At 41.2% G+C, this 14,690-nt stretch overlaps 1 protein-coding gene across 1 annotated transcript; it reads right to left on the bottom strand.

Moving 5' to 3' along the window:
• Positions 1–2,599: 2,599 nt before the first annotated feature.
• On the bottom strand, positions 2,600–9,197 carry gm2a (GM2 ganglioside activator). Its single transcript, XM_041944567.1, has 4 exons — positions 8,963–9,197; positions 7,621–7,773; positions 6,384–6,566; positions 2,600–4,492 (listed from the first exon to the last, which is right to left on the bottom strand). Exons 1-4 carry the CDS (start codon positions 9,062–9,064, stop codon positions 4,337–4,339), a joined length of 594 nt encoding a protein of 197 aa, XP_041800501.1. The 5' UTR covers positions 9,065–9,197; the 3' UTR covers positions 2,600–4,336.
• Between the last annotated feature and the right edge of the window lie 5,493 nt (positions 9,198–14,690).

Genomic DNA, 14,690 nt, shown 5'->3' with positions numbered 1-14,690 from the left:
ACAAAACGCTAATTTTGACCCTCAGTTCAGATTCCTGAATGTGAACTGTGTAACACTCAGTGTCAATGGGAACCCTGGGGAATATGGATCGAAACAGTATCACACCAACAGTGATAATTTCCTGTCAGTAAAACTGGATCATCTTTCGGGTTTTAATTTAATTCTACTGTATCTTAATGAATTTCACACTGAGCTGAGAGGCAACCAGGTAAAACTATTTAAAATTCAGTCACACTCTGACAGCGTTAGCAGCACATTCAGTTTTAATCAGGTCTGTGATGTACAAACAAGGCTTAATTATAAAAAAATTTATGCACACAGTAAAACACTGCTGCTCTGTATGTTTGAGACGTGTGAGGAAACGTTTGTTCGCTGTTAGCCAGTTAAATGGGAACGACTGTTAAATTTTCTGCCCTCTAGTGGTCAAAATCACACAATGCACGTATAAGAAATTTACGCTATAAATTAAGTGTGTTATCATTGTTGTTCATGTAACGCATGTGTGTCTGGCGTCCACATGCTGTGGGTTTTATCAAAGTGAGACCACATCACCTTCGCTCTGGTTAAAATGCTGCAGCTGCCAAAGCAGCGCACTTCCTGTCTGAGATTAAGAGGCACAAGTGTTCTGCAGCTGTTTCTTAATTTCCGTCTGAAATTAAAGTGCAGTTTTTATCTGTTAATCTTCTGAAAAACAAATCAGAGACACAAAAGGATGAATTTATATTCAGATAAATGGATTGATTACAGTAGAGTCATCCAAAATAAAATGACAGTGCTGCTTTTAATTCAAGAACTGATTCTTGAATTAAGGTCACGCCATCAGTGTTCAAGGTCGTTCATTACACAAACAAACGGGGGCGCGGAGGTGAACAGAAACTTGATTGGATGTTGTGGTTTGTTTGGTCTCTCAGTCGGTCTTTCATCTCTGACGGAGCCACAACAGAAACAGTTAATAAATGTTACCAGACGCCGGAAGCTGCTTTTCATCAGCAGAGCACCAGTTTCAAAGAATCCACATGAGGCTGAAAACACATGTGAACAAGATCCTGACTCTGTAGTTCACATTTGGACTCGCGGACACGGGCGGCGACTTTCTCTCTGAGCATCGCGCAGAACTTCTTCTGTCATCGCTGTTGGAGTAACTGGTCAGTTTGGTACAGCGTTGTTAACGTTGGGCCTGTTCACTGTCCACACAGGCCCTCAGTCTCATCCAGCTGCTTGATTTCATGGCCTGGACTCGCGGACTTGTTGCTCCTTCATGTGTAATTCCTCACTTTCCTTCTTTTGTTTTCTGCTCTCTTTGCTGCTTCCTGTTAACATTCTCTGCTGCAGAGACCTAAGATCTGATTTTACACTGAAGCGTCTTTGTCTTAATAAAGAATTCAGGATGTTGTGTTATTTTGGTTTCCTCACGAAGGAACACAAGTACTTTTTCTGGCTTTTGTGTACTTTTGGTTCTGTTTTTCAGGGTAGTAGTAGTAGTACTTCTTGTGGCAGAAGGTGCAGTAGCAGCAGAGGTAACAGTAGCAGTGTTGTGAAGTGTCTCACAGCGTGGATTTAAATGTAAACTGAGGGCTGCAGATTGTCAGAGGAATGCTGCCACCTTGTGGATAAACACGGAGCTGCTGATTCTTTTCAACTCATCACAGCTACATGATACTAAACCTTTTATAATCAGCAGGATGGAGCTTCACTCCACTACAGATTGATCCACTACAGATAGAATTATCAGACAGTACACTGGTTACATATCACTGAGTACAAGGAGCAATAGGAGTAGTAGTAGTGACAGGCCTAATAATACTGGCAGTAGTAGAAGTAGTGGTAGTTGTGATGGTTGTGGTAGTAGCATTAGAAGTAGGCTATTAGCATTAGTAGTGTTGGTATGAGCAGTAACAGCAGTAGTAGTAGTGGAATTGGTATGAATATTGGGGTGGTGGTAGTTGCAGTAGTAACTTGTAGCAGTGGGAGGACGAGAAGTATTAGTAGTGGAAGTGATAGTAGTAGTACTAATGGTGGGAGTAGTACGAGTGTTTTTTATCATTCAAACAAACTATTCAGACAGTGATGTCTTGTTTTAGAGGACGAGTGGATTCAGTCTGATGTTCTGCAGTGAAACTCAGGTGACTGACTGAGGTCAGGTGACTGAGGTCAGGTGACTGACTGAGGTCAGATACCTGAGGTCAGGTGACAGGTGACTGACTGAGGTCAGGTGACTGAGGTCAGGTGACTGATGGAGGTCAGGTGACAGGTGACTGACTGAGGTCAGGTGACTGATGGAGGTCAGGTGACTGACTTGGCCAGTATAAAAGTCAAACTTGGTTACTTCGGGTCATTGTTCCTGCTGCATCATGTTTATATAAAGTTATTAATCAAACTGTCACACACACTTACAGCTGAAATCAGAACTTTAACACAAACAGTCAAATCCTGCTTCCTCACTCTGTGTCTGATTTCATCTTTCACTATAATCAGTGAAACGAGAACCTTTAAATCCTCAACTTATTTCCTCATAACGAGGAGGTACTTTGTCTCATTTCATGCAAAAATAATTTGCTTTTTTAGTGTTGAAGCAACAGAATGAAACAAAGCAGACAAGTAACGGAACAATGTTTATTAAAAACTGTGCAGACACTGATCCCGTCATTGTCATCAACACTGTAGAAAACAAAACATTTCGGCAAGAATTATCTAATAAACCTCAGCAGTTCTCTCTGCACATGTTTCATGATTTCATTTCTTCTTTTATTCATTTCACTCTTAATTGTAAATGCAGGACTTCCTCCCAAAGATCTAATCAGGCACTCGGTCAAAATAAACAGAATAATAAGATCAAAAAAACGATTAAAAAAACAAATAACATCTCTCATACAGTGGCTGCTATCAGTTAGATTACATTAATGAGGCAGATGAACGCTGCTTAATTCCCAGCAGAGCTTCTGCTGCTACGTTTTCAGACTTCCCCATTTTTAAAGAATGATTGAAGTAAAGAACCGAGAGCACTTAAAAAACAAATCCCGGCATCACACGCAGGAAAAACATTATTCATCATTACTGCAGAACAGGTCAAAAAGAACATTTCATCACCAAAGAACTGAATTCACCTCCAAAAAACTTTCATTTCTTTGACACATCTGACGTCAGATGAAAAATATCTGAAACACTGAGAAAAAAATGCTGATTTCACTTCCAACAACTATTCTTATTTTTCTTTTTAGGGTTTCTAGTTCAGGTTTTCTGTTCAATCACATTGGATTTTAGTCGCCTGCATCAGTTCAGTATGAGCTTGAAAAACGATGAAGAGTAATCAACATGTGATGATTGATCTAGCGGGAATTATGAGTCCAGCAGGCTCTCGTACTTTTGGTCGACTTCCCTGAATGAGTGTCGCAGTGCTGCCAACAGAAAGATGCTCACGACCGACAAGTTGTGGGTTCAAATCTGTTTCTCTTCCCTCAACAGCCTCATGCCAAGCCTGTCAACCCCCACTGATCCAACAGGCGACAGGAAAACAGAGTCAAGCTGGAAAAAAAAGCACTTTTCTGTCTGTTTTTGCTGGATGAATAAAGGTTTTTGAGAGCAGCTCTCAGATTTTCTTCCTGTTTCTCAAAGTGTCGACATGAAGTGACAACATTTCCCTGTGAGAGACACCTGCGGCTCCTCTGGGCTTCAGCTTCACACACATCCACATCACAACCACAGAAACTCTCACTGGGACTATTAAAAAAAATCATTTTTTGATCGTGATTTAAAAATCTGTGCAACTTCCTGCAGAAGAGACTGAAGGCCATAAAAAAAAAAAGTTTTTGAGGTCACAGTCAAATGTCAAAAGGGACATTTTTCCTACTTTTCCTCAAAACTATGCATAACTTTTTTCTGGCGCCTCAGTTTTTAGAGAACAAAATTAAACTAATGGGAAATTCTCATCTGCCAGTTAAGAAGCACTTGTCATTTTCACTTTCGCCACTCATCATTTTATGGCACCGTGATTGGCTGCAGCGGGTAAAGTGAAGCAGTTAATGTGCATATAGAACAGAATAAATGCTGGAGGGGAAAAGCTGCACTTTCATGCAAAGCAGCCACAGCTGACAGTGAAGTGTCGGCAGCAGAGACGCAGGAAGCAGCTAAACTGACAGCTACAGCTGCTAATGTATGTAGAAATATGAAATGTTCTTTCCTCGCTGTCGTCTGACATCAAAACTTCTCATCGACCCCTGTGAGGTTTATCACACTCGGAACTTTGTGCAACGTCTGCTTTTGTTTCCCAATTTTCAATCTTTGTTCTGTGCAAGTAAACGAACCCCCGAAACCTCCTGCCGGTTCGTTCCTGTTGGTTTTAGCTGGAGTGAAGGGACAGAGCCACTTTGACGCAGCCCAGCTCTTTGTCCTGGCTGCCCAGGACGCCCTGCACACGGTAGTTCCCGTTCGTCAGCCAGTAGGGCAGGTCCATGTTGGGCAGGTAGAAGTCCGACTGAGGCAGAGAGTACGAGCCCTGAGGAGGGACAGGAGGGTCCAGCTTTATTCAGACACACAGGACATCCTGAAGGAGGATATGTGGCTCCTGCAAATGTGCACATTAACTACAATTCTCAACAATTATAACACCTGTTTCAGTACAGTTTGAAAGTGCAAATTAAAAAGTGCATTAAAAACATGGAAGGGTACAACTTTAAGGGAAAATTCTGACAATTTAAAGATTTGTGCTCAGCCTGTGAAAATATTTGTACAAAGTCTTCTGTGGCTCTGAAATCGTCAGGTTTGATATTAATAATAAACTTTATTTGTAGCTCAAAGTGCCGTCATGTTGACCTCAAACTGGCTTTAAGACATTTTTCTTTTTCAGATTAATCAAAGGCTGCGATACAAACTGCAGGTGTAGAGTTTAAAGGATGAACAGACTGTATCGAGTTGCATTGTGGGAAATGTACAAGTCAGATAACATAAGTCAGGACATCTCATCTGAACTTTTCTTTTTTTAAATTTGTCTCTTGTGAGTTTATAGAAGTGTAATATTAAACGGCTGCAGCATCTCTTCAGATCTATTTATTCATTTTGTTACAGAACACCAACATCAGACACAGAAACCCAATCCTTCATCACTACAGGACGTTTGCAGAATAAAAACCCTTGACTGTCTTAACTGTTGAATAATTATTATTGTTCTTATCTTATATTATTGCTGGATATTTTATCTTTTAATAATAATAATAGTAATAATCTTTTTTATTATCATTTTAAATTGTCTGATTGTATTTGCTTTCCTGAAATATTTTAATACCATGAAGAGCATTTTGTACCTTTTTTGAAAAGCTGCATTAATAAATTAGTGATTATTATTACTATTACTTCTTGATGTGGTAGTTTTGTCGTCAAAAATAACTCATCTGGGGGCCGTGGAGGAGCTTTTTGTAGGGGCGACCAGGCTGAGACCATTACTCACATTAATCAGAAACTGATTCTCTCCTCACTGTGCCTCCTCCTGCTAAAGCTAACGCTAAGCTAACGACGCGGTTGATGTTCTGCTGGAATAAAACAGACATGTTTGTCAAGTACAACTTCTTGTCATCTTCGTCACGCAGACCTCATCTTCCATTGTCTTAGGCCGGGTCGGCACAGAAAGTTGGCAGCCCTGCTGGGGCGGTGGCTGTTTTACAGCCGTGTTGGAGCTGCTTCCTGCTTATTCAGAGCGAATATTTCCTTTTACAGGGTGAGACTATCAGAGCTGACGACTTAAACACCAACAGTAAACTTGTTGCGCTGGTGAAATGTGCTCTTAAAGGAACCACGGCTGTGGAGAAACGGTCCAGTAAAAAAAGTTCTACCATAAAAATTGTGGTTAGTGCCGAACATTCAGTTCTGAGTGCGTGTGTTGTCCTCTGATGGGCTTCACCGTCGGTCGTGTGAGGTGGCCAGACGTCAGGCCACCCCTTGGCTCCGCCCGGCTTGGGGGGAATTTGGAGGATAATCATCTTTAACTTTCTGCCTTTCGGAAATCACTCATCTTTTACTCGCTCAACTATTCACAGCAACAGAAAGTTTGACTCTTGCATGCTGCTGTAAATCAGGAAACTCTGTCTGACTGCATGGAGATTTCACAGTGTTTTATTTCTGCACACATCATTTCACAATCACTGTTTATCGCTGTGTGCATTTTGCTGCAGAGGGTTTCACTCACCAGGCGAACAGTTTTAGAGGACTGAGCGGCCTCGGCAGGGCTATAACCAAGAGCCGTACAGTTTTTCACCTTTCAGCTTAATGCTAAATCGCGTAATTAAAATGTGTCTCTGGCATATTGTAGATGCTGAAATCTGTTTCCCTTGATGAAATGCAGGCTATCACCCCCCCCTTGAAGCATAGTTTGTGTAATCATCGGTCAGACTCACAGCCTTGAAGGGGCAGTGGCAGGGCAGCCCGTAGGTGTGCAGCGGTTCAGGACAGTCCTGACCGGGGGGGATCAGCTGGTTCAGAATATCACAAGCGTCCGGATAGTGACAACTGCCCAACTCCTCCACACACGGGACCTTCACCCAGAAACCTGCCACCTCCTTCTCCAGGGTCACGTTCAACTGATGAGGAGTGAAAGAGGAAGAGGGGACAACGGAGTTTGAGGTTGTTGTGGACAGTTTGGAATCTCTTCTATGAGATCTTCATCAACAGGATGAAGGAAATAGTTACTGCTTTACTGAGTAGCATCCAAATACTTTAAATATAGTGAATGTTGTTTTCATTAATTTTTCAGAACTGAAGAAAATGAATGAATGAAGATATTCTGAATATTTGTACACTGCAGTTATCAGACACAAAGCTTCAGGCCTAATGTGCACATTTACAACAGAAGAACAAAATCAGATGGTTTCATGACACAGAGCAGAGGCCGCGTAACTACTGGCCTCACACATGCCTGCAACTTTACAGTCACACCTGACTCATAAACCTACTTCTCCTGATTCGTGAGATAAACACATGAAACCTGCGGCTACGAGAAAGAGGAAGGCAGCATTTCCTGAATCTGCAAACCTCTGATCACAAGCTTCTCTGAAAATGTTTAATGCCAATGACGACATTTTTTGACCAATTTAAGTCCTCACCAGAAATAAACTGTCTTGAAAAAAACCTCACGAGATTAATGAGACTTTGAAAATGTAATTAAAGACATGAAGCAGTTCATTAACTGTGCTCAATTTAGGCAACAAAACTGTCGCCATCCCAATATTTTTATATGTAACTTTTTATGTCTCTCCTATGAAAGGAAATCCAATGAAAGAACCTCAAAGGTTAAAATCCTCTTTGTCTTAACTGCTCTCAGCTCTGTTTACAGTGGAGAGCCTGATCTGCTCACATGAAGCTCACAGGATCAGCAGCAGATCCAGACACGCCTGTTTCTACTTCACAAAACAGCACCAATAATACGCTGCTCACTGCACACAGATGCAACATTAGACAAGACAGTTCAGCTGCTGTTGAGCAATACTGCATTTATGGTCCTGCAGCTCACACAGACTCATCTGCAGGGGAGGAATTGCAGTGACTTCACGATTAGTTCACCCGCTGCTGAGATTTCTGCCTTTTTGTCCCACTTTGTTCAGAGACTGAAAATAAGGCCAGCATCAGTGTACTCACAGACAGGGGGGCGCTCAGCTCAACAGATGTGGATCCAGAGGCGGAGGCCGTCAGGTCTCCTGGGATGGAGATCGGGTCTGGAGACACATTCAGGGTCTTCAGAACAGCTGGAGCATCTGGCTGCCCACAGTTCTTCCAGTCAAAACCCAGAATCTGTCAATGACACGCATGCACAGTCCGTCAACACAAACCGGCTTTTTCGCCTTTTTTTTTTGACTGTTTTTTATAAATCAGACATTTCACATGACTGTGCCGACTCCTGTCACAGTCTCACCACTGTGCTTTACATTTACGATGTTCTTCCAACCGTCCAGACAGGTTTGAATTCATTTCCATACCCTCAGAAAATCAACTTGCCCAGACATGAAAGCAGTGAAGTAATCCATCACATTTGTTTTTTACAGTCTTCTCTTATAAATGTTTCATCATGTATTTTATGTCCGTTTATGTTGACGTTTATTTTTTGTCTTTATTCGTTCTTACGTATGTAAATAATTTATTTAACTTATTTTTAAAAAGCTGTATAAATAAAGGTTATTATTATTATCATTATACCGAGATATATAACTTTTTATGGTCTACTGATTATCTTTAGCAGGGGTTCTCAAACTTATTACTCAAAGGTCAGCAGTTGCCTTGACAACCATGTCAAAGATAGGAAAACAAACCGCATTAAAACCACATTGATCTGGGGACAAGATCACTGAATGATCGCCAGCTACACTGTACGATCAAACTCACTAACATTTATTGATCAATAGTGAATTATTTCAAAATAGAAAGCGTAATTTTTCACAATGTACTGTAGCCTGTTCAGAACAAGAGGTATATTATATCACAAAATAGTGATAATTTAGTGCAGCAAACCAAGAGTCCAGAAGCAAGGATGTACAAATATCCGTAAAACAGACAATGAAAGCAAGCAATAAACCCTCACATTTACCAACAAATGTTTTTCTGCCTTCTTCAGTGTTAGATGTTAAATGATTAACAAAATGAAAACAGAGATAATGTAGGCTAATACAGTGTAAAGTTCAGCAGCTGTGGAAGACCATGAGATTGTGAACGCATCATGAAAAGTTAGAGGATCTTGACTCTTTGATCAATCAAAAAGGTTGAATAAGTTGTGTTTCTGTAAAGCTCGCTGGACGACTTGGACCTGTCGACAGGAGATTATCTGCGAAGATAACTGATGTTTACATTTTCAACCAGTCACTTCAGGTTACAGATTAATGGCTGCTGTAAAAAGTTTAAAAGACAAAGAGCAGCCTGAACAGAATATAACGGTGGCTGACATATTTAGGCAGTTTTAGCTGTAATGTAGCAGGGCTGGTGGACTCACCTGCGCTTTAGTGACTCTCTTCGTTGTGGGGGACGTGCAGTTCACCTGACTCATAACTACAACCAGGCTAAGAGTTACCGTTAAAACGGAGAGTTTATCCATGCTGTTGTCTCTGAGCGCAGATTCCGACACAAACCGGGGAAGAAACGAGCTAGGAGCCGGTACTGACCGTGAACAAGCCCCAAATGAGGAACAACTGAAGCCACAGCCGCTTTTCTTCGCAGCGCCCGTAGGTTCCGTGTTTACTTCCGCGTAGACCAGTCTGTCATGTGACCGCTGAGTCACGTGACCTACGTCTGCACTTTGTTCTCACAATTGTCGCGCTCAGCAGTTAAAACTGAGGGTTTCTGTTGGTTAATGCTGTTACATGCAGCGCCACTAAAGACACTTAGATCAACCAAAAACGAAGTTTATTGAAAAATACAGAGCAGGACAATATTCAAATGAGATATTTATTCATTGACTTTATTTAGTTAATATTCAAGTGTTTTGTCCTCTCCAGACAAATGAAAAGCAATGTCCGCTAAATGCTCCATTTTTTGCCTTTCAAATCAGCTGCCAATTTGTTATTGAGCTTGGTACATTAAGGGATTGCCCCTTTAGTCTCTGACTGGTAGGAATTCCTGAGCAGCCGCTCTTCTATCCAGAAATAAACACCGCTCCATTTGAGCCATTTACCAATCACAATGGACTATTTACGACTGAGGTCTTCTTAATAATATATATTATTATAATATATATATATATTAACTAGATATTAAAATAGATATGTAATATATATATGGAATCCATCACTTACTGGACATGTTACAATGCGTGCGTAAATGCGTATTTTCACGTTAAAGTATTAAAGTATTTACTCTCGTCATACAGTTACATTTTCAGAGTTATTTCTACTCTATCTAGAGTTCATCTTTTACTCCACTAGATTGAAATTTACTCAATTGAGCATAAAGTGAGAACAACTCCAGCACCATTTCACTCAATACAGAGTTGTATTTTACCCTGCACAGAGTAGTTACTGCTTTAAAATAGAGGTCCAATTCTACTATGAATAGAGTTCTGTTTCACCCAATAAAGAGTTGTACTTCACTCAATATTGAATAGTTAAGTGAGTAGAAGAGAGTCAAAGATGACACATTTATTCAATAACTCTGGATTAAAATATTTGAAATAAAAAAGACCAGAAATGAAAATTCAACAATGCACTTGTATTTTTCTTAAATGCATAACACGTGCACTGAGCACCCATAATATCCATGTCAATACTGTTTGGCCTTTGTAATATGACAGCATTGTATATTACATGAACAACTAAAATGGCATATATAATAAAAACAAATAGAATATTGCAAACAGGTATGCGCACGATCACCACACCATCAGTAGCTGCAGATAAGGCTGTAAAATACTGCAATAGCCACCAGCCCAGCCAAAACATTTACGCTCAATTGGTGGGAAACAGTACGGAACAATACATGAACTTGAATCATCATTACTGTATGACGTCTGCATATCCAATGCTTTGTAACACAAAAGCTCTTTGACATCAACAACATGAGGTCCTTCTGCAGTACACACAACTTTAAATGCATAAAAACGCTCATCCATACACACTGTTTGTAGTGCAAATGTAAACAACAGTATCTGTGAAATACTGCCTTCTCTTAGTTTCAGAATTTAAGACACCAGAAGGATTTTCAATGTTTTCAAAGCACTCATCAATTTTACACTCAACCTCACAGGTGCTGTAGCAGCACAGCTGTCTACAAGACTCTTTTTAAGACGGACTGGGTCAGAAGGGGCAGTGTTTGATGCATCAAGTCATCAACAAAACGTCCGGCTAAATCTTCAGTTGTAGAGGGGCCTTCACCAGGATCATCACACGCTTCATGTGCTTTCATGTGCTTTGGAAACCCAGAAAATGTACCAAAGAAATGAGAACAACCAGGCTGACCACATTTCAGGCCAAGTGTTGAAGTTTATCAGCCAGGTCCTGCCAAGCAGTGGCATGATGATGATGTAGGAAGAACTCCGCTGATACAAGCTTGAGTTGAAGAGACCTTTATTAACAAGCAGTATCAGATCAGATGCCGGCCATCCGAGAGAGCTTCAGGGTCAGATCAGAAGACTCTGCCCTTAACATACAGACAACACAATATATAGCATGGCGCTTTGTCTTACTCCACCCATACCTTTCCTAACTCAAAAACCAGATCATGTTCTGGGCATATGTGCCACTGAGGAATGTTTTCCTTTGCGACAAGCTATATCTATCTCTTTGAGAGGTTTAAGTCCTAATAGCCCCTCTATAAACTTTACCACCTCTGGTGTCCCTTTCCCTGCTCTGATCCTATGTGGCCTCACATACTACAACTAAAAGTGGTCTACATTTAAACAAATCAGTTTACCCCGATTATGCTTAATCTAACATATATTTGGTATTTAGTTGATCTGATCATATAACTCAGTGTCTTTCCTGAATCTTTGTGATTCATGTATCAGTATTTTTTATTTTTTATTTCACATTAGTAGATACAATCCGCTCTGGACTTTCTTACGTAGTGAATGTGTGTTGTCAGTACAGTCCAGTTTATTATTCAAGTGAACATCCTGGTATTGGTAAGATTTCACCATCTCAGTGTCCGTTTCCTTGATGTTCACTAGTGTGTGAGTGTTTGCACCTGCAGAAGTCCACAGGCAGCACTTTGGTATTCCCTGCTTGATCTGGATGTGGTTCCCTGCCACCAATTATTATTATTATTATTATTATTATTATTATTATTATTATTATTATTATTATTGATGTTGAAATGGTTGAGAATCACCTGTAGTTGCACCTTAGCGCCTCTAGATGTCGGTGTAGTACAGCTATTTTCCCCTATACACAGATCCACGCAAACACATCAGACTGTGTGGAAATGTGTCCGCAGAGCTCAGTGTCAGAGGCTGAACTTTGCAACTGATCTGAGGTCTGTCAAGGAAGCAACTGAATAAAATGGTTTTACTGAAGCTACATTTAAATACATCACACGGAGGGTTAAACCGGGCACGATGCTGTGATCTGATGGGGATTAATAAAGTCTATCTTATCTGTAATTTAAATCAGGCGGTGGGTCATCTATACAGTAGGCTGTTTGTAACCTAATTTATATTTCAAATGATGATGAGGATGATGATGGGATGTTAATAGCTAATATAATAACTAGACTGTATCACTAAGACCACTCACAGGCCGCCTACTATAGCCTATAGGGAACAATATATAAGACTATTATTATATTATTATTATACGACACAGATATTTTCTTGCAAACTAAAAGAAGCAATTAAAAAAGTGTTAAAACGACAATAGGCGCATATTAAAAACTAATGCAAGACTGTCATCACATTTTAATTGCTACAAACCAAATGGACTAAATTCAATGCAACGCCCGTCTCGCAGCTATTTGAATTCCCGCATGTCGGACTCTCCCATGAGCACAAGAACGCACCCCGACTCTTTTAATGGGGGCAAAGTGTCAAAACCTGACAGCGGTGCGACTTTAATGATATGAAGGCTCAGCTGAAAACTAAATCCAAAGCTAGATGAGTTCATGATGTCCGGCAGAACATTTATCTCATCTGGATGCGCACAAATGGTTCAGTCCGACTGGCCGCTGCATTGAAACGGGAGGAAGAGGAGGGAGGAGGAAGAGGCGGGAGGAGGGGTTCAGGGGAGCCAGATGATGCTGTCAGTGGAAGGAGGAGGAGGAGGAGGAGGATCCTGTCCGCGGGCAGCAGCAGCGCACCGAGCTCCTCTCCATCCCATGTGTTCGGAAGAAAAAAAAATGGGCTCGTATCCAGACATGTGCTGTTAGAATAGACCTCTGTGTAGCTTTAGTTTCTTCTAAATAACCGAGCCCGGTTGGAAAAAGTCTGTGGTGGGAATATTTTATCACTCTTTTCCTGAAATGCTTCCCTGCTCATCATCCGCGCAGATGGAGGGATGCGAGGAGGAGAGGGACGCACACATGCAAACAGAGGTAAAACGAGAAAAAAACATAAACCGGCTCCAATGTTTGCCTCCGATCCAGTTTATTCTGCATGTAAACCGGTTTAAAGGTGTCCGAAAAGATCCGTTTATGTCACGGCTCAAATGGGATTTTTGTGCACGCCAATTCCAGCCGGCTTGATTCGCCGGCCGGCTTCTCCTGGAGGTTATTGTAGCATCAAAGAGCCGGACCCCTCCCTAAATTTGTCGCTCTTCTCGCCATTTAAGCGGAGAGAAGAAATGATTCTTTAAATGTGGATTAGTGGTAGATTTTGGTGGTTTAATGGAGAAGTCACATGATTTCGAAAGGGATTTTGTCTTTTTTATAGCGGAATGTGCTGGCAGTCTTGTTCTAGGCTGTATGTCTGAATTCGTTCCTCTGAAATAGAGAAATAGCCTCGCCTCAGGTGTGATCTGGTATTTAGCAGAACTAGTTCATGCATGAGTCCACCTCAACAGATTTTATCTAGAAACCCAAACCTCCATTAGTCCCTCATATGCCTCTAATCTGCTGTTTGGTGGAGGATTTTAACCTGAACGCCTCAATATAAGGAGGGAATACAATGAGAACTCCACTCACATCTCCATCTGTAATGCCTGGCTTTACACACCCAGGAATTGAACGCACGACCCTGGTAGTGTTTGTTAGTGCTTAGCTCCACCCTTTGACCTGCAAGGACAAGATCAAACCCCCGAACCTGCAGTACAAACAGTGCCTTGCTTCATTCCTTGAGTTAAAGGTGGAGCTGAACCCTCCACCCTCACAGTGCTTGTTAGAGCCTTGCTCTCCCAACTGACCTACAAAGAGGGAATAGAGCTAGCAACCCTGTTGTGTTAATGCCTTGCTCTGTTCATTGACCTACATAAAGAGAAACTCTTGCTCCTTCTGTTGCATCGCATTGGGAATGGAACCCCAAACCTCTTACTGCCTTGCTGCCCCTAATGGCCTACATATAAGGAAATGGACCAGTACTCACTGCATTTCATTGGGAATGTAAGTGCTACCCTCTTAGTGCCTTCGTCACTGAGTGTCAAGACAAAAGGCAAATTATTCTGTTAGCACTCAACAACTACAACTCCCAGAAGGCTTTGCCAGCTCCTCTGTGGCTCAGTGAGGTGTATGACATGTGTTTTTGCACATTTCTTAACAAAAAAAATATATTGAGCAGCCAAGTGTTTTCTCAAGCTGTTTGGGGGAAGAGTTGAATCTAAACTAAATGGTTGCCAGCATTCAGAGCTCTCAGCTACATTTACGGTCTTCATTCAGTGATTGTAGCTTGCTCATGCGTGTCAGGTGTGTCATCACGTGACACCTGAACCACACTCACATCAGTTCACATGACTGCTCACCTGAGCCTGCACCATTCACTGAGTGAAGCCCATGAAATGCAGTTGAAAGCTTGTAAGTGGACCTTTGAGCTCTGATTATTCATTGTTTTATTTGGGTTCAAATGAAAAGTTGTTAATATTTGACTCTCCGGTGCAGCTGCATGAACTAATTTCTACTAGAATTTGGACAATATTGTTGGAACAGTTAGTTAAATCGCTTTAGAAAGTTAATCAGCAACTATTTTTATAACGAATTTAAGTCAGTTTTCAACCTAAATGTGTCCAGTGCCAGTTCTTGTCTTTATGATAATAATGCCAAACTTAAACTTAACCAAACCGATACTTGTGTTTCCTAACTGGAGTGTT

Source organism: Chelmon rostratus, chromosome 9 (assembly GCF_017976325.1).
Source record: "Chelmon rostratus isolate fCheRos1 chromosome 9, fCheRos1.pri, whole genome shotgun sequence".
Taxonomy (NCBI): Eukaryota; Metazoa; Chordata; class Actinopteri; order Chaetodontiformes; family Chaetodontidae; genus Chelmon; species Chelmon rostratus.
This window is presented reverse-complemented; position numbering and strand designations above follow the sequence as displayed.

Excerpts from the sequence above, each read along its gene's own strand:
- gm2a (XM_041944567.1), bottom strand. The coding sequence starts at position 9,064 with ATGGATAAACTCTCCGTTTTAACGGTAACTCTTAGCCTGGTTGTAGTT. Across the intron at positions 7,774-8,962 it reads AGAGAGTCACTAAAGCGCAG|ATTCTGGGTTTTGACTGGAA; the intron begins GTGAGTCCACCA and ends TGTCATTGACAG. Across the intron at positions 4,493-6,383 it reads GCCACTGCCCCTTCAAGGCT|GGCTCGTACTCTCTGCCTCA; the intron begins GTGAGTCTGACC and ends GTCCCTCCTCAG.